Source organism: Schistocerca nitens, chromosome 4 (genome assembly GCF_023898315.1).
Source record: "Schistocerca nitens isolate TAMUIC-IGC-003100 chromosome 4, iqSchNite1.1, whole genome shotgun sequence".
Lineage (NCBI taxonomy): Eukaryota > Metazoa > Arthropoda > Insecta > Orthoptera > Acrididae > Schistocerca > Schistocerca nitens.
The window spans coordinates 503,526,165-503,545,337 of NC_064617.1; the positions used below are offsets into that span (position 1 = coordinate 503,526,165).

Below are 19,173 nucleotides of genomic sequence, written 5' to 3' on the forward strand. Positions count from 1 at the left end.
CACTGATTCAGATTCTCATATGGTGGCTCCAAGTGTTTTTTCCTTCCGCTCTGAGGATAACTTTTGCGGATTTGAGGTTGATAATTAAAAATAGAGCACATTTTCATAATTAAATTGCCTAAATATTTGATGACTGTGGACATACAAAGTCTTTTAAGTGGGGAGCATCTTTTCCGCCGGAGCGTCGTACACTACAGAAAATATGGTATTACATAGTTTTCTTTATTTTCAAGGTGATTTCATATTGTCAGACAAAATGAACAGTTTGTTAAGGGGTCTACTGAGCCCAAAAAATCATGGGAACAGCAAAGGACATTTGACATGATCCTTCCAAAAAGTCTGCAGAAAAGGAAGTACATGAAGAACAGCATCGATGGGCAGCCCAACTGTTGGTCTGTTGGACACATTTACACCTGAGGTAAAGTTTGTAGCACTCCTTTACAAGAGTATTGAGTTTCTATTTTTAAGACTTCAGAATTAACTCTCCATAGATACAACAAATACAATTAGTGGGGCATTTCTTATTTTGAATTAACACAAAGCATAAACCTTTGCTAACTTTGAGCAACAAGCAGTCACTTGCTACAACTGTCAAAACTCCCAATGTTGAGATGCAAGTGGCAACAAACACAATGTGTTTCTACATGTGTCGCAAGAAAACTCAGCCCAATAGCCAAAACTGATTTCATTTTCAAATTCAGCACTTACGATTTAGAAAGAAAATGGGTGACATGCTTTGCTAACTTAAATGTTGTTGAAGAGTGTCATTTATTATTCAAGTGATGTTTGGGACTTTGATTAACAACATGGCCTGATTATACGCACAGCCGTCACCTCATATAATAAAAGAGAATGATTTTTTTAAAATACATATTATTTATTTCAACATTATTTTATTTTCAAGTTCCATTCACAAATCTACATGTACCTCTATATCTACAAGCATACACCACAACCACCGTATGGTGCTTGGCAGAGGTTACCCTGAATCACTACTAAGTGATTTCTTTCCTTGTTCCACTATCTACATGTACCTTTATATCTACATGCATACTCCGCAGCCACCATATGGTGCTTGGCAGAGGTTGCCCAGAATCACTACTAGTCATTTCTTCCCTTGTTCCACTCGAAAATAGAGTGAGGGAATAACCACTGTCTATATGCCTCCATATGAACACCAATTTCTTGTATCTTGTCTTCATGGTTCTTACTCAAAATGTATCTAGGTGGCAGTAGAAAAGTTCTGCAGTCAGCTTTAAGTGTCAGTTCTCTAAATTTTCTCAATAGCATTCCTCACAAAAAAAAAAAATCACCTTCCCTATAGGTATTCCCATTTAAGTTTCCAAAGCATACCCACAATACTAACATGTCGCTCAAACCTACTGGTAACAAATCTAGCAGACCGCCTCTGAACTGCTTTGATGGCTTCCTTTAATCCGATATGGTGCGGATCCCAAACACTCGAGCAGTAGTCAAGAATACGTCAACCACACTTACCCAAAATTGGCCATCTGCCTTCCCTACCACAATCCCCCAATGCTATTTCCATTTCATATCGCTTTGCAACATTATGCCCATATATCTAAATGTGGTGACTGTGCCAAGCAGCATACAAACACTACAGTTTTATTTTCCTGCTCATCTGCATTAACTTACATTCTTCTACATTTAGAGTAGTTGCCATTTATCAATTTAAATATGAAATTTTGTCTATGTCATCTTATAGCCTTCTATGGTCACTCAGCTTCAACACCTTCTCGCACACCAAAGCAACATCAACAAACAACCACAGATTGCTGCCCACATCATTTATGTATGTGGATAATAATAGTGGTCTTATCACATTTTCCTGGGGCACTCCTGATATTACCCTTGTCTCTGATGAACCACCGCCATTGTTGTTGTTGTTGTTGTTGTGGTCTTCATTCCTGGGACTGGTTTGATGCAGCTCTCCATGCTACTCTATCCTGTGCAAGCTTCATCATCTCCCAGTACCTACTGCAACCTACATCCTTCTGAATCTGCTTAGTGTATTCATCTCTTGGTCTCCCTCTACGATTTTTACCCTCCACGGTGCCCTCCAATGCTAAATTTGTGATCCCTTGATGCCTCAAAACATGTCCTACCAACCGATCCCTTCTTCTAGTCAAGTTGTGCCACAAACTCCTCTTCTCCCCAATTCTATTCAATACCTCCTCATTAGTTACGTGATCTACCCACCTTATCTTCAGCATTCTTCTGTAGCACCACATTTCGAAAGCTTCTATTCTCTTCTTGTCCAAACTAGTTATCGTCCATGTTTCACTTCCATACATGGCTACACTCCATACAAATACTATCCGAAACGATTTCCTGACACTTAAATCTATACTCGATGTTAACAAATTTCTCTTCTTCAGAAACGCTTTCCTTGCCATTGCCAGTCTACATTTTATATCCTCTCTACTTCGACCATCATCAGTTATTTTGCTCCCCAAATAGCAAAACTCCTTTACTACTTTAAGTGTCTCATTTCCTAATCTAATTCCCTCAGCATCACCCGACTTAATTTGACTACAGTCCATTACCCTCGTTTTGCTTTTGTTGATGTTCATCTTATATCCTCCTTTCAAGACACTGTCCATTCCGTTCAACTGCTCTTCCAAGTCCTTTGCTGTCTCTGACAGAATTACAATGTCATCGGCGAACCTCAAAGTTTTTACTTCTTCTCCATGAATTTTAATACCTACTCCGAATTTTTCTTTTGGTTCCTTTACTGCTTGCTCAATATACAGATTGAATAACATCGGGGAGAGGCTACAACCCTGTCTCACTCCTTTCCCAACCACTGCTTCCCTTTCATGCCCCTCGACTCTTATAACTGCCATCTGGTTTCTGTACAAATTGTAAATAGCCTTTCGCTCCCTGTATTTTACCCCTGCCACCTTCAGAATTGGAAAGAGAGTATTCCAGTTAACATTGTCAAAAGCTTTCTCTAAGTCTACAAATGCTAGAAACGTAGGTTTGCCTTTTCTTAATCTTTCTTCTAAGATAAGTCGTAAGGTCAGTATTGCCTCACGTGTTCCAACATTTCTACGGAATCCAAACTGATCTTCCCCGAGGTCGACTTCTACCAGTTTTCGATTCGTCTGTAAAGAATTCGTGTTAGTATTTTGCAGCTGTGACTTATTAAACTGATAGTTTCACATCTGTCAACACCTGCTTTCTTTGGGATTGGAATTATTATATTCTTCTTGAAGTCTGGGGGTATTTCGCCTGTCTCATACATCGTTCTCACCAGATGGTAGAGTTTTGTCATGACTGGCTCTCCCGAGGCCATCAGTACTTCTAATGGAATGTTGTCTACTCCCGGGGCCTTGTTTCAACTCAGGTCTTTCAGTGCTCTGTCAAACTCTTCACGCAGTATCTTATCTCCCATTTCGTCTTCATCTACATCCTCTTCCATTTCCATAATATTGCCCTCAAGTACATCGACCTTGTATAAACCCTCTATATACTCCTTCCACCTTTCTGCCTTCCCTTCTTTGCTTAGAACTGGGTTGGCATCTGAGCTCTTAATATTCATACAAGTGGTTCTCTTCTCTCCAAAGGTCTCTTTAATTTTCCTGCAGGCAGTATATATCTTACCCCTAGTGAGACAAGCCTCTACATCCTTACATTTGTCCTCTAGCCATCCCTGCTTAGCCATTTTGCACTTCCTGTCAATCTCATTTTTGAGATGTTTGTATTCCTTTTTGCCTGCTTCATTTACTGCATTTTTATATTTTCTCCTTTCATCAATTAAATTCAATATTTCTTCTGTTACGCAAGGATTTCTATTAGCCCTCGTCTTTTTACCTACTTGATCGTCTGCTGCCTTCACTACTTCATCCCTCAGAGCTACCCATTCTTCTTCTATTGTATTTCTTTCCCCCATTCCTGTCAATTGTTCCCTTATGCTCTCCCTGAAACTCTCTACAACCGCTGGTTCTTTCAGTTTATCCAGATCCCATCTCCTTAAATTCCCACCTTTTTGCACTTTCTTCAGTTTCAATCTGCAGTTCATAACCAATAGATTGTGGTCAGAATACACATCTGCCCCAGGAAATGTCTTACAATTTAAAACCTGGTTCCTAAATCTCTGTCTTACCATTATATAATCTATCTGATACCTTTTAGTATCTCCAGGATTCTTCCAGGTATACAACCTTCTTTTATGATTCTTGAACCAAGTGTTAGCTATGATTAAGTTATGCTCTGTGCAAAATTCTACAAGGCGGCTTCCTCTTTCATTTCTTCCCCCCAATCCATATTCACCTACTATGTTTCCTTCTCTCCCTTTTCCTACTGACGAGTTCCAGTCACCCATGACTATTAAATTTTCGTCTCCCTTCACTACCTGAATAATTTCTTTTATCTCGTCATACATTTCATCAATTTCTTCATCATCTGCAGAGCTAGTTGGCATATAAACTTGTACTACTGTAGTAGGCATGAGCTTTGTGTCTATCTTGGCCACAATAATGCGTTCACTATGCTGTTTGTAGTAGCTAACCTGGACTCCTAATTTTTTATTCATTATTAAACCTACTCCTGCATTACCCCTATTTGATTTTGTATTTATAACCCTGTAATCACCTGACCAAAAGTCTTGTTCCTCCTGCCACCGAACTTCACTAATTCCCACTATATCTAACTTTAACCTATCCATTTCCGTTTTTAAATTTTCTAACCTACCTGCCCGATTAAGGGATCTGACATTCCACGCTCCGATCCGTAGAACGCCAGTTTTCTTTCTCCTGCTAAACCTCCGGAATATTTTACCCAAGAGGACGCCATCATCATTTAATCATACAGTAAAGCTGCATGTCCTCGGGAAAAATTACGGCTGTAGTTTCCCCTTGCTTTCAGCCGTTCGCAGTACCAGCACAGCAAGGCCGTTTTGGTTAATGTTACAAGGTCAGATCAGTCAATCATCCAGACTGTTGCCCCTGCAACTACTGAAAAGGCTGCTGCCCCTCTTCAGGAACCACATGTTTGTCTTTCCTCTCAACAGATACCCCTCCATCGTGGTTGCACCTACGGTACGGCCATCTGTATCGCTGAGGCACGCAAGCCTCCCCACCAACGGCAAGGTCCATGGTTCATGGGAGGACCACCGCCATCGAAGACAATATACTGGGTTCCATTACCTAAGAAGTCTTTGAGGCACTCACATACCTGGGAACTTATGCCATATGCCCATACCTTCAATAACAGTCTGCAGTGGAGCATTGGGTCAAATGCTCTTCAGAAATCTAGAAATATGGAACCTGCCAGTTGCCCTTCATCCATAGTTCACAGTATGACACATTACAGAAGGGCAAGCTGAGATTTGCATAAACGATGCTTTCTAACACCATGATGATTCGTGAACATAAGCTTTTTGGTTACAAAGGAAATTTATGATATTTGAGACTGAAATATTTTCAAGAATGCTGCAGCCAACCGATATTAAGGATATTGGTCTGGAATCTGGGTGGGGGTGGGGGGGGGGGGGGGGGCGGGGGTTGTGATGCCCCTGTTGCAGAAAGAGCATATGCAGCGGAGCCTGTCACAGCCAGAGATGTCACACAACCGCAACGATAGCAGCAGTGTGGTGCGCGGCAAAGATATCGACTGATGCGCAGCTGGCTGCTATTGAAGAGGAACGAAAGCATCTAATAATGAAAGTTGTGAAAACAAGACAATTAATGTGACATGTTTGTTTGTTAAAAAATTCTGGTTCTTGGTTTTGTCCCTTGTTTCAAGAGGAGTTACCGTTGATATCTTGTGTAGAGCTACATTTGAGACATCGGGGAGTTAGTCACCATTGAGGTCACGGGGTAACGTCAGTCAGTTTGTGACACTTGGGATGTGTAAGCCTATTTGGAGTTGGCACTCTAGTGATTTAATGTCGGATTTGGGCTTCTAAAGTTGTTAGTTGAACCCATGATGGGGTTATGGCCTATAGGGGAAGTTATATGTAATTATTGCACGAGCTGTATTGTTCGCAATCGGTAGTGGGATGTGCAATGATATTTGGAGTTTGCTTTAAAAGAGTAACTCGTTGTGAGACACGCTAAGAGATTGGTTTTTCTCGCATTTTCATGTGATTAGTGATAGTGTAAAGTTTGGTCGAGCTAACCTTGGAGTTACTTGTGATCAGGCATTCCGTATCTCGTGCTAAGGGGAGGTTCTTTTCAGTCTTGATTGTGTGTATTTGGTATCGCCTTCACACAAAGACTTTGTGAGTGATTGGTTTAATAAGGGTAAGCACAAAGGTACATGTGCCGTTGCCGCTTCTGTAATAAGGATTTGCTAAGCTTTGGCGTGAGTGTGCGACTGTATTGGTTGTAATTGTGGGGAAGTCCTAAGTTAATAGAACCCCCAGCTGAGAGAACTCTCAAATTAAAGTGCAGCCTGTGATTGTCGTGTAATTATTGTGAGAATGGACGTCCTAATTTGATTAATGTAAACGGGAGAATCAATCTGTGTCAGATACTTTGTGACACGCGTGAATTGGTGTAATAGTAATTTTCCACCCGACAAAACTGACAGAACCAAGACCTATTAAATGAGTGGAGCACGATAATTGTCTCTTTGAAATTGAGAGTGCTGAGTGTTTATAATTTGGTATAGAGGGTACACGTATGTCAAAGCCTGAAGAGGGAGAGATTTGCTTTGATTTGAGTGAATATTAATGATACTTTAAAGTGGCGGTGACGCTTAGGTTTTTTGTTTCTTTTTTTTTACTAGCTTCCGCATAGTGGGGAAGTAGTTTACCACCAGCACTCACGCCTGACGAAACTTTGTGGAGACACTGAAAATTAAGAAAATGGCTAAATAAAATGAAGCTCAGGCCCTGTGCATGAGATAAAGGAAAAATTGGTGTCTCATGTTGTCGTTTCTCCCCATATAACATAACTTGAAAATACAATAACAGAATCTCTGAATCTCAAAAAATAAAAAGGTTAAAGATTACGCAGTGAATCAAAACGGTAAAGTACAAGCAGGGCAAAGAATATTAAAGTGAAAGATAAGTCACACTGAGAGTTTGTTACGATAATTACGTAAAGTTCGGCTTTAAGTACATGAAAGAGGTTTTTGTCTGACTGTTTAAGTGATTAATGTATGTTGGCAGCAGTAGAATCATTTGGCAGTCAGCTTCAAATGCTGGTTCTCTAAATTTTCTCAATAGTGTTCCTTGAAAAGAATGTCACCTCCTTTCCAGGGATTCCCATCCGAGTTCCTGAAGCATCTCCATAACATTTACATTTTGTTCGAACCTCCTGGTAACGAATCTAGCAGCCCGCCTATGAACTGCTATGATGTCCTCCTCCACTCCCACCTGGTACGGATCCCAAACACTCTAGCAGTATTCAAGAATAGGTTGCACAAACCTCCTATATGCTGCCTTCTTTACAGATGAATCACACTTTCATAAAATTCTCCCAATAAACTCAAGTCGACCATTCGTCATCCCTACCACAGTCTTCACATGCTCTTTCCATTTCATACTGCTCTGCAACATTACACCCAGACATTTAAATGATGTGACTGTGTCAAGCAGTACACTACTAATGCTGTATCTGAACATTACAGGTTTGTTTTTCCTACTCATCAACATTAACTCACATTTTCCCACATTTAGAGCTAGCTGCCATTCATCACACCAACTAGAAATTTTGTATAAGTCTTCTCGTACCGTCCTACAGTCATTCAACTTCAACAACTTACCATAAACCACAGCACCATCAGGAAACAACTGCAGACTGCTGCCCACACCGTTCGCCAAATCCTTTATGTGTATAGAGAACAACATTGGTGCTATCACACTCTTCTTATCTTTCAGATAACCCCACTGCTGGAAGTCACACAGATTAAGATCAGGTGATCAGGATGGTCATTAGGGAAATGACAGCTGATAACTCTACCAGTTCTGAAATGCCCCACAGCAGCTGCTTAACTGGCTTTGCGATGTGTGAAGGAGTGCCATCTCACATAATAATGATCTTATCTACACATCACACTGTTGAAGGGATCGAATGACATCGGTGCGCAAAAGACTCGCGTAGCATTTACCAGTGATGTTACAGGTAACAAGACTCATAAGACTCATCTCCTTAAAAAACAATATGGTCCTACAATAAACGATGCCACCAACCCGTACCGGTCGCCTTTGCAAAATAAGTGATACTACACAGATTTTCTGTTGCAATTCCGCATAGTTACGTGTTCTTGAAGGTAGAGAAGTGCTTTGTCTGTCCACAGAATGTTTCATGCCCGTTCAATGCCCATTTCCATGTGAGTAAGCATTCCAGAGCCAACATTTATCTTGCCTGCGGGTCAGCAGGAAGCAACTCCTGAACATTGGTGATCTTGAATGGATAGCAATGTAGGGTGTTTCATAGGATTTTATGCACCATGCTCACATGCATGTCCAATAATCTGTCAATTCCCTGTGCACTGCACATTTGCACATCACCACTCGAACCCTCCTGCAATGCTGTGGCTAGATCTTTGATAGACATTGGATCAACTTCTTGCTCTTCGAAAGAAGCTATCTTTTCGAATTTTGTAATCATTTTCTCCAGACCCTTAGCCCTCTGGATCCAGGGTCCCAGATTCGATTCCCAGCCAGGTTGGGAATTTTCTCTGTCTGGGGACTGGGTGTTTATGTTTTCCTCATCATTTTATCATCATTCATGAATGTGGCGAGATTGGACTGTGTACGGATTGGGAAGTTGTACGAGCGCTGTTAACTGCACAGTTGAGTGCCCCACAAACCAAACATCATCCAGACCCTTAGCAGACATGACAAACATTCACAGTTCTTCTAAAAGAATTTTACTGCAGTGCATGATCCTTCATGGGAATAGTTATACTGGGACTTTTGGAAGCAAACTAAGGAATAGATGTGTGCTGCAAGTCTGCTGGTGTGCATATTCTGATGCTTGCAGCATCATCTTTTTGTCACATTTTCGTCGTCTTATGTCAAAAAAGCAATTATTATTAATAAGACATATTTACAATTTCTAAATCAAGTATTCAAGACATTCTCCAGAATGTTTTGGAAAGGACAAGTCTGGACTCTAGAATTAAAACAACGATGCACGGACACCTACCGCGACTTGACGGAAATGTAAGATGTGGACTGTTCTTCGCTGGAAAAAATCGTCATGAATGACAAGACTTGGTGTTAACAATATGAACCTACCACAAAATGATGAAGTGCAAGATTCACATGATGGACATTCAGGCCAATGTGATGTGTGAGTTAAATAATACCCCAAAGAAGGAGTTTTCTGTCAGTATCAATTGGCTGCATGAAAGTTTGTCCATTGTAATTAATTTTTCTCTTTTTTTTTTTTATACATCCAGTCTCAAAACTTTTTGGACTGATGGGGTATGTTAAATATTAAGGAACAGATCTGTATGTGTATGTTACTAAAAATGTAACCTAATTTTTAACAATCCATGTAATTTTGTAGAGTTAGTATGATAGTTAGGCACATCACGCCTATAATACAGCAAAACTTTGTTTTACTTCATAAGGTGTTTACGTGCTTCTGAGTTTACATTTAGTAATGCTATATAGCAGGTTGTACAGCTAAGATTTGAGTGGGGTTTTGCTAATATTGATGTATTTTGCACATACTGAACTGAAGTTTATTACAAAGAGTAATTTTAAACACTTTTCCTTTGCTGTCAACTGATTTAAGGGAGATGTTTTTGTCTTTTATCATACGCTGAGAGAATAGACAAGTCATGCATTGTTTGTGATGAGAGTTGTGTCAATATATACTGCAGACTATCGGAACACATGGATTGAGTACAGTTGGTCTTTTAGTGAAGACAGCATGAATGGTTAGTTTGATCTCATGACTTTAACAAGTTAGCATGTGAAACTCCCTCGCAGGTTGAAACTGCATGCCGTACTGCTTGTCAAACCTGAGACCTTCGCTTTCGTGGGCAAGCACTTTCTATGGGAGGGAGGAGAAAGGTACTAGCAGCAGTAGAACTTTGAGGGAGGGTAATGAGTTGAGCTCACGTTGCTCAGTCCGTAAAAACCAGCCCATGGAAGATGAAGTTCCTAGGAGCGCACTGGTTTGGCAAACTGTTATAATCTGGCAGAAAGTTTCAAATCAGTGCCTAGTTTGCTGCAGAGTGAAATTCATTCTTAATTATCGTAACATTATTTTTTTTAACTGTTCCAGTCTCCCCCCCCCCCCTTTCCTGACAAAAGTAATGCTAGCAGAATGCATGATGCAGGCCTTGGACATGAGAACAGTGACAGTGCAGGCATGGTTACTTTTGTTTTCTTTCATTATGTGGTGTCACAACTAAACATCTAATTCTGATTATTATAGCATCTGTCAAATATCTAACGATGAGCTAGTCCTGAACAGTTGCTTAGCAATAAATAATTCATATGCAGCTTAAACATGTTTTTTTAAAGACTTTTTTTATACAGTTGGTTTTTTTTTTAAGATAAAACGAACTTTGAAATAAATAGCAAATCAAGTATAATTTTATAAAGAGTGGTTTACGAAATTTTTATGGACATTAATAAGTGGTTCTTAGCCAATGCTTTGTCACTAAACTTTGAAAATGCACACTATATGTAGTACTGAACTTTTAAGTGATTTCCTCATGCATGTGTTTAAAATCTGACTACAAGCTGATAGGAGAGGCTGATGGTGTTAAATTCCCAGGATTACAACTTGATAATAAACTCAGGTGGAAGGACAAACACTGAAAACTGTTGGTAAACAAATCTTTATTTGCAAAATGGATGTTGTCAGGAAAATATGATACAAAAATAAAAAAGCTAGCATATTTTGCTTACTTTTATTCCTTGATGTCATACTGTATCATTTTTGGGCAGTAACTAACCTAGCCAAGGTACACTTTTCAGAGCCCAAAATTATGTAATACCAATTAATTGCAGTGTGAAGTCAGGAATGTTCTGCACAAGCCTGTTCAAAGAACTGGGGACACTGACTACAACCTCTTGACATCTTTATTCCTTCATGAAATTTGTTATAAATAATCTATCTTTTTCAAACCAGCATGAACACACACATCCCATAACTTGGCAGCATCCATAAAAAGACTCACTATAAACAAAGTTCAATTTAAAAGGAGCAGATACTTTTCTGAATAGAAACAATTGATGCATGTGTTTTTAATAATATCACATAACACGAATGTTACATAAAATAGGATTTCAACATATCTTCAGTGCAGTAATGTGATGTAGGTTAGTAAGTGTTTTAAAATGTTTTGTGTTTGATTAAACATGGCTACAGTATTCTAGGAATACATTTTGCATTTCAGTGTATGTAGATTTACATGTGTGTGACAAGCAAAATATTGGCTATCAGATGAAAATACATTTTACATTTTGCACTTATTCCTAGGAACGGGAAAAATTACACATTGACAATAACGTGAAGTTGGTGGCTTTTAATAAGCATAATGAAAAATCAGCAACTTTTATAAAATTTCATAAAATTTGTGAATATCCTTATTCCTGTACAAAAAATACCATAAATCTGTGGGCAGTAGTTTACTAGTATTGGTAACTGATAGTTACTGAATGTTGAAGTTGGAGTTCGACTTGTTTCTCATAGATGAGGTTAGTGTATAAGCTTCCTATGATCATTAACCCATGTGTAAAGAGCTATGGCTCTAGATGTGATGTCAAACGAAAATATACTGTGATCGAACTCTGTTCCCGTAAAAATTTTTTGTCACCGCTACATTTCCTGACATTTTGCACAACAAATTATACAAATGAATAAGTGTTTTCAAGAGATCTTTCATGCGGTACAGCAATTAAACTGCATACTTTTGCAGTGCACAGGTATGAATATGATACCATCAAATACAGCACTTCAGTTTTGCAAATGTATAAATAAACACAGCATCTGCTTGATTTGCCGCTATCAGCCAGTGTCAACACACTATTTCTGATGTAATACAAATATCACAGTCATCACATAATGACAGATGGAAGAATTTAAATCATGCTGCATGAGTGGTATCATTGCTTCTTATAGGATCACATAATTGTGATCACCAATGTGACTTACCACACTTTCCTGGCGGATCTGATGCTAACAAACTTCTCAGGTTTACCACCAGATAACATTGTGCAAGAAGCAAAATATGTCATTGAAGCAACTGTTCGATATCTTCATTTGGTTGCAGGTGACTGCAACAAGACGCTGCTGTATCTGTGACTGCAGCAATCAGCTGAAGACGTAAGTTGCTTTAATGAAATATTGTGGGATTTGCACAATGTTATGTGATGGCAACATACAACCTAATAACCACCTTACAACCTAACTTAGATCTTGGACTACACAACAGATCAAGCCGCTGCCACCACAAACTTCATTCACAAAATTGTAAAATTATATTGAAATAAACATTCTCACTGTTCTATTTTAGTGTGAGAAGCACTTCTGCATGACATCACATTTCCTGTATAATGATTAGCTACGGATGCAAACTGAGCAGGTACCATGTTGATTTAGTGAAGCTTCAGTTCTCAGTGGCTTGTGTATTTATACTTCTATACTACAAAAATGTGCAATTTAATTGATACACCACATTAAAAATCTCTCCAAAACCCCATCGTATTTGGTATGATTTGTTGCTGAAAAATGTTGGGAAATATGACATTGCCAGATAGAACTATTACCTCTTGTTTTTAGTTGAAACAGTTTAAAGGTTGCTGGGGCCAATAACTTGCAAGTGAACTTTTTTCTCATTAAAATAGAGGTTGAGCTGGTGATGTTTCCCTGCAAGAGCAGGTTGGGGTTTTCACAAAAGTGTGTGATTCTTTGAGGAGGAGACCAAAACGTTGTGCAAGAATGAGTGTTAACCACATCAAGAAACTTCTGTAGCCTGGTTATTGTAGAATAGCATAGCCCATACATCAACAAGTATTTGTTTCCCGACTCATGGTTGTAGGACTTTTTTTTCTAGTTTTGAGCAGTACCATCTCTAGTAAGAATATGGATTACTTTTTCTGTAATCACTTTGTTTATATCAAAACTATTACATGCAGCATAAAAAAAATTTGATGCTGCCATGTGGAAAGTAGCTTCTGAATTTTACACTGGAATACACGTAGCTGCACAGTTTGTGAATAGTAACAAAAGAAAATACGGCTGGGGTAAATTAGCTTCATTGTATGCAGAGCTCTTCAGTTGCATAACATGAAGTTAATGTGATAATCCCCACCAAAATTCAGTTCAGTACTTAATATTCAATAAGGTCAGGAATGTGTAAACTGTATTTCACCAATTTACTGCAATCATTACACAACTATAGTTATTTTTAAATAGTTCACAAAAAAATTCTGCCAATACCAGAAATTTAGATCAACGACAAAATATTACAAACCTACCTCTGCAGGGTTAGAATGCCACAACTGTAGCTCCTTGTGACTGAACTCCAGTGCCTTGTCATATTCCTTTTTATCTTTATATGTCTGTGATAAAGACACATAAATTGCTGCAATACTTGCTTCTGTATCTCCTATTGCTTCAGCACACTGGAAAACACAAATGATAGAGGTTTTACGTGTCCTACAACAAAACAAGCCATACAGTTGCAGCAGATATTGAAAACAAAAAACAAGGTAAATTCATCATAGAATGAGCATGAAAATATTACAATAATAAGAAAATATACTATTAGCAAGCGCACGTGCACACACACGAGCACAAATGTGCGTGCGCCCCCCCCCCCCCACACACACACACACACAAAGTAGTATAATGTGAGAGTAGTGTATGTTAGGATCTCCAGGCCAGTTTTTTAATTTAGTGTGGCACGAGATCTTCAGAAGCCACAATGAAGATAATAACAATATCTACACACTGCCGAATCATTACATATTCCTGCCATACACCTAATTTATTTATTTATTTATTTCTAATAAATGCAGGGAGTTTACACTTACTATATTATCTTCCATAATTGTATTATGGAAAAAGAATAAGGTTTTGAATGTTTTTTATTACAACATGTCACCTGTGTCTCGGTTATTTTAAGTACAAAGAAAAGACAACCATTTTTATTTCCATTATAGATACGAAAATTAAATTCGTAATGTATGATACATTTATGTCATGAAAGTAATACAACATTCAGACACACTCAACCATCACTCGATGTCTAGGTGAAATTTAGTAGAAAAATGGTATTAAATCAGTTATATTTAAAGTAGTTTAGGCTATATACACATACATATACATAATATAGAAATATAGAATAGCAAGTAGCAGAACCTACTACTACCACCAAAGAATGGCTTCGATATCTAAGTGTCCACTTTTCTCAGTCACGATAAGAGCTAACACAGATTAAATCTAACTTTATTTTCTCAATACAATGAGAAGAAATCACACTTATTACAGTATCTTACAAAAAATCACTATCAAGAAAAAGGATGATATAATACACCTGAAAACATCACCCAATGTCCAAGGGCTCATCAGGTAAAAACCATATATCAATAAAAAGGACAGCCACCTTCATTATGAATTTGTCCTGCATACGTGACAAAAAATCAAGGCAGCTGTCCTTTCTATCGATGTATGGTTTCCGGTCACTAAAGTGCAAAGTATGGATACCATAAACTGGAGTCGGTCACAAGCACAAACAAAGTAGAATTATGCCCAGCAGAGAGAATGGTCATAGGGATTGCAGATCCCTTCTGATGCTGTGAGGGTCATAATCAAATTCCGTGATGACTTGTCTTCATCTCTCACTCCCTTCAAATTAGAAAGGAAAATGAGCGACACAAAGCATTTGGTAATGGCTACCATGCAGTTGCTTATACAGGGTATATACGTGGATGAGGAAAAAAAATTCCCGGATTTTTCTCAGAATTCCTGGTTAAAAGTACACTTCCTCCTGGTTGAAAATACACTTTTTCCGTGTTAGGTGAGAGTATATTCTCCTCGGAACTGTAAAACTTACCAGTCTTTAGCATGGTTATGATTTTATACACCGGCGTAGACTTTCCCAGCACTTCAGTAAATGCAACTCAGGGAACAATACACGTTTTGGGAAGATGCCTGACTTGCAGCAGCATGTACACTGAATATTTTCATATTACGAAAGTATAAACTCGAATTCCACCAATCACCACATGTTACTTTCCGAAGCATTGAAATCGAGTTTGCAATGCGCTTTTGTAAGCCAGTCAGAGCTCACATCACGTGATCTCACCAGCCGACAACAGCAGATATTCGGAACATAGGACAAGCGATGTAGTCAGCCAATAGCAACATCACTGTTAAGTAACGTGAAGACACAAATGGGAAAAGTTAATGGTTTAAATTAATATACGTAGTGTTGCTACAAGAAAAGAAAAGCTTTCACATACAATGTTGCCCCTTTCTGTGTGTTTTACACTTTGAGATACATCACAGAAATGTGTCAGTAAAATTTTTTATGAACGACATAAATGTCAGATCTTCTGGGCTCGAAATTATCCTAAATGGTCGTCCTCAAAGAGCTAATTTTTAAATGAGAGTCAAAAGCACTGCGATTTAAGAAATTCATAGTACATTCTCGCATACAGTTCACCTTGCGTAAAAGGAAATTTACTGTGAAAGTAACGATTTTCAATCCACCATTCCCAATATTTTCCCAGGACCTGTTAGAAATAGGTTTGTTTCAGCAATTGCCAGAGAGTGCCAGATAACAAGCGTCTCCGCGCTTGCACAGCTACGATGACGCAGGAAGCCCGTATGTTCATACGTGTAAAACATTAAAAGATCTTACATAACGTCATAAAAGAAACAAGACATTAGAGGATACTCCAAGAGCACAGGTATTTCGTGAACCATACTGAAATGCATATTTCGGCTTCAAGTGCAAATTCGTATGTCCAGATTCGGAGGTAAATTTTCTTGGAGTACCAATATTGTATTATCTCATGTTTGGTTCTTTAATATGGCATAAAGCCATACGCACTATAAGATGAAAATGTGCACCTGAAATGCAGCGAACAGTTGAAACTAGCCAATAGTGTGGAATTAAACACTCCGTTTGAAATAAATTGGCTGTTTCAGCAGAAAAGTTAATAGAAGCCAAATTTCTTTAGCAAATCGACCAAAACAACTTCATTATTCTGCAATGCGATTAATGCTTGCCTGTCAGAAGAGGGAAATAAAATAAAATCTGAAACTAATAACATATTTTAGCCTTCTGTAATTATGTGAATGTATTTTAATTCACTTGATAACTCCTGCTCACAGAAATCCGTTTTGTTTTTATTTGACATGAGAGCAATAAACGAAGAGGAAACAGCAAAATCACTAAACGTAAAAACGGGTCATGTGAGACTACCCACCTCCCCATTACAACTTAAGGCTGCTCTGTAGATCTGCCCCAGATCTACAATATTTCCGAACCGGAGAAATACTAGAGACTGGCGCCCCTCCTCCCTCAAGCGTTTGAGGTAGGACGCCAAAAATTTAAAAAATCGACTTTTTGAACATGTCCATTTTGAAGTGCACATCTTTCTGAAGAGTCTGATACATAAAACGTGTGTTTGAGGAATTGTAAGACATATTATTTGGTCTTAAACGTGCCAAAGTGCAGTGCCACACCTCTTCACACAGCATTCTTCTATCACACATCACTGTATTTCGCTCTGTGGAACTCAAACGTGTACCATTTTGTAGTGGGTGCCATCAAACTATGTTCAGAACAGTGGAAATTAAAATGTCCTGTGGTGCCTCTCCTGCTCCCAGTCGGCCGGTTTGACAACCTGCCCTTGTTTTAAAAACTCACAATAAATACTGGATGGGATTATTTGACATAAAATTAAATATAGGATACATAAAACCAGTAAAGACAATAGTAAAGCAAGACAGTACACATTTCTTCAATCCTTAAGTCCTTGCACTTCTGTTCTCTCTAACATTAGTACAGCTTTACATGGCGTGTTTTCCTTTTGGGAAAGAATCTATTAGTTCATCAAAGTACGTCAAACGTTTTGCTACACGAAAAAACCAAATGTCATTGCCTAATACTGAAAAAGCTATTAATACGAATAGTACCAAGACTGGTGTGGTTTCTCGAGCTGATTACGTGTATTTTGTCACTGTCTGTTAGATAACATGAAATAAGTCTGCCTAATATTGCAGAAATTGTAACACACACTGAATAAATGACACTGTTTTGCCACAAATGGTCATTTGTATAACAAGACAGAATATAATCACGAAGTAGCAATATCAAATGCTTATTAGGCCTACTATAAGCAAAAGGTTTCATGTTAGGAAATAGTTACACATTTCATTCATACACTCTAGTTTCTGAAGCATGAGATCGAAAAGTAGTAGTTCGAAATATGTATATAAATTTGGAATCGTCATTTCTTCCATAATTTGTGTGATGTCTCCGTTTCTTCTCCTTCCTCGTTCTAACAAACTATCTTGTCATCACTAATTCTGTAACTATTCCTGTCAGGGTTAAAACTTATTCTCTGGTTAACTTGACTACCCCTGCCACAATCACCGTTTCAGTTATCCTGCATGTATTCTCCAGTTAGGCGTTATTACGTGTTCGTACATCGCGTTTTCCGCGCTACTCGCAGAAGAGAACTTTAGCGGCTGCTAGTCGGGGACTTTACAACTGGCCCTTACCAGTGTAGCGTTCTGGCAAAAAATTTTCTGCCAAAATTTCATTTTCTTGGATACACCGAGAATATAATATGTAATCTTTCTTACCTGTTATTCAACAGGGGTTGCGTTACAAAATCACGTGAATAATCAATAGACCGACGTGCGCTGTATATTAGGCGCTTTGTGAAACAAAGTCTTTCACCCCCTCCCAGAATTGCTGCCAGGGGCTGATCCCCAGTTTGCCCCCACCCCCTATATCCAGGCCTGTTGCGCATGCGTGAATCTGGCAGCTTAGGCGTGCAAGTAAACTTTTTTACAGGTAGCATCTGGCTGCTTGCTGCTATTGCATATACAGTTAACTACTACACTTTCGTAGCCAGAAGCGGAAGAAGGTACTACTCACACACGACTGAACTGCACATGCGCATGAGCTCATTCGCAACTGCTCAAATGAATCTAAAGCAAGCAGTTGTGACGTTAGGGTTTTGATTACCTCTCATCGTGCCCTGAAATGAGAAATGTCCTGCCCACTATACTTCCCACCCCTCCTACCGTGCTATTGAGCCGTCCACCAAACCTACACAATATACTCGTCCATCCTTACACAACCCCTGCTCCGAATCCCTTACCTCATGGCTCATAACCCCTGTAATAGACCTAGATGCAAGACCTGTCCCATACATCCTCCTACCACCACCTACTCCAGTCCAGTCACTAACATCACCTATCCCATTAAAGGCAGGGTTACCTGTGAAACCAGTCATGTGATTTACAAGCTATGCTACAACCTCTGTGCTGCATTCTATGTAGGCATGACAACCAACGAGCTGTCTGTCCGCATGAACAGCCACTGACAAACTGTGGCTGAAAAACAAGTGGACCACACTGTTGCTGAACACGCTGCCAAACATGATATCCCTCATCTCAACGACTGCTTCACAGCATATGGATCCTTCCCACCAACACCAGCTTTTATGAATTGCGCAGGTGGGAACTTTCCCTGCAATACATCCTAAGTTCCCGTAACCCTCGGGGCCTCAAATCTTCGTTAGTCTCTGTCGTCACCAATCCAGCCTCCTCCCTGTTCCCATTCCAGCACTACACTGCCGTCATTTCATCACCACACCCAGTCTTTTGATTTCTTTTCGTTTCTTTTATTTCTCTCCTTTCCGCTAACTTACCCCCTCCCCCTTCCACACCTTCTCTCCTACCCTCCATCTAAACTGCAACACTTCACTCTCCGCCACTCCCACCATACTATCCCTCCCCCTCCCCACCACAGCCTCCTCCTTACCCCCACCCAGTCGCCACTCCCATTATGCACTGGTGCTGCTGTTCGTCAGCTCTCTGAGACTGCAGGCGTGTGTGCAAGTTGTGTTAACGTGTGCATATGCGTGTGCGTGTGTGTTTCTACTGCTGACAAAGGACTTAATGGCCAAAAGCTTTGATTGTGTGAATCTTTTTATTGTGCCTATCGTGACTCAGCATCTCCGCTATATGGTGAGGACTA

At 39.3% G+C, this 19,173-nt stretch overlaps 1 protein-coding gene across 4 annotated transcripts in view; it reads right to left on the reverse strand.

Annotated features, from left to right (window-relative positions):
* Positions 1 to 19,173, reverse strand: part of LOC126252967 (tonsoku-like protein) — a 286,128-nt gene that overhangs the window by 159,834 nt on the left and 107,121 nt on the right. For all 4 annotated transcript variants that reach the window (XM_049953987.1, XM_049953984.1, XM_049953985.1 and 1 more), the window contains exon 10: positions 13,424 to 13,570. In XM_049953987.1, the coding sequence (XP_049809944.1) occupies positions 13,424 to 13,570 (147 nt within the window). The remainder of the gene's footprint in view (positions 1 to 13,423; positions 13,571 to 19,173) is intronic.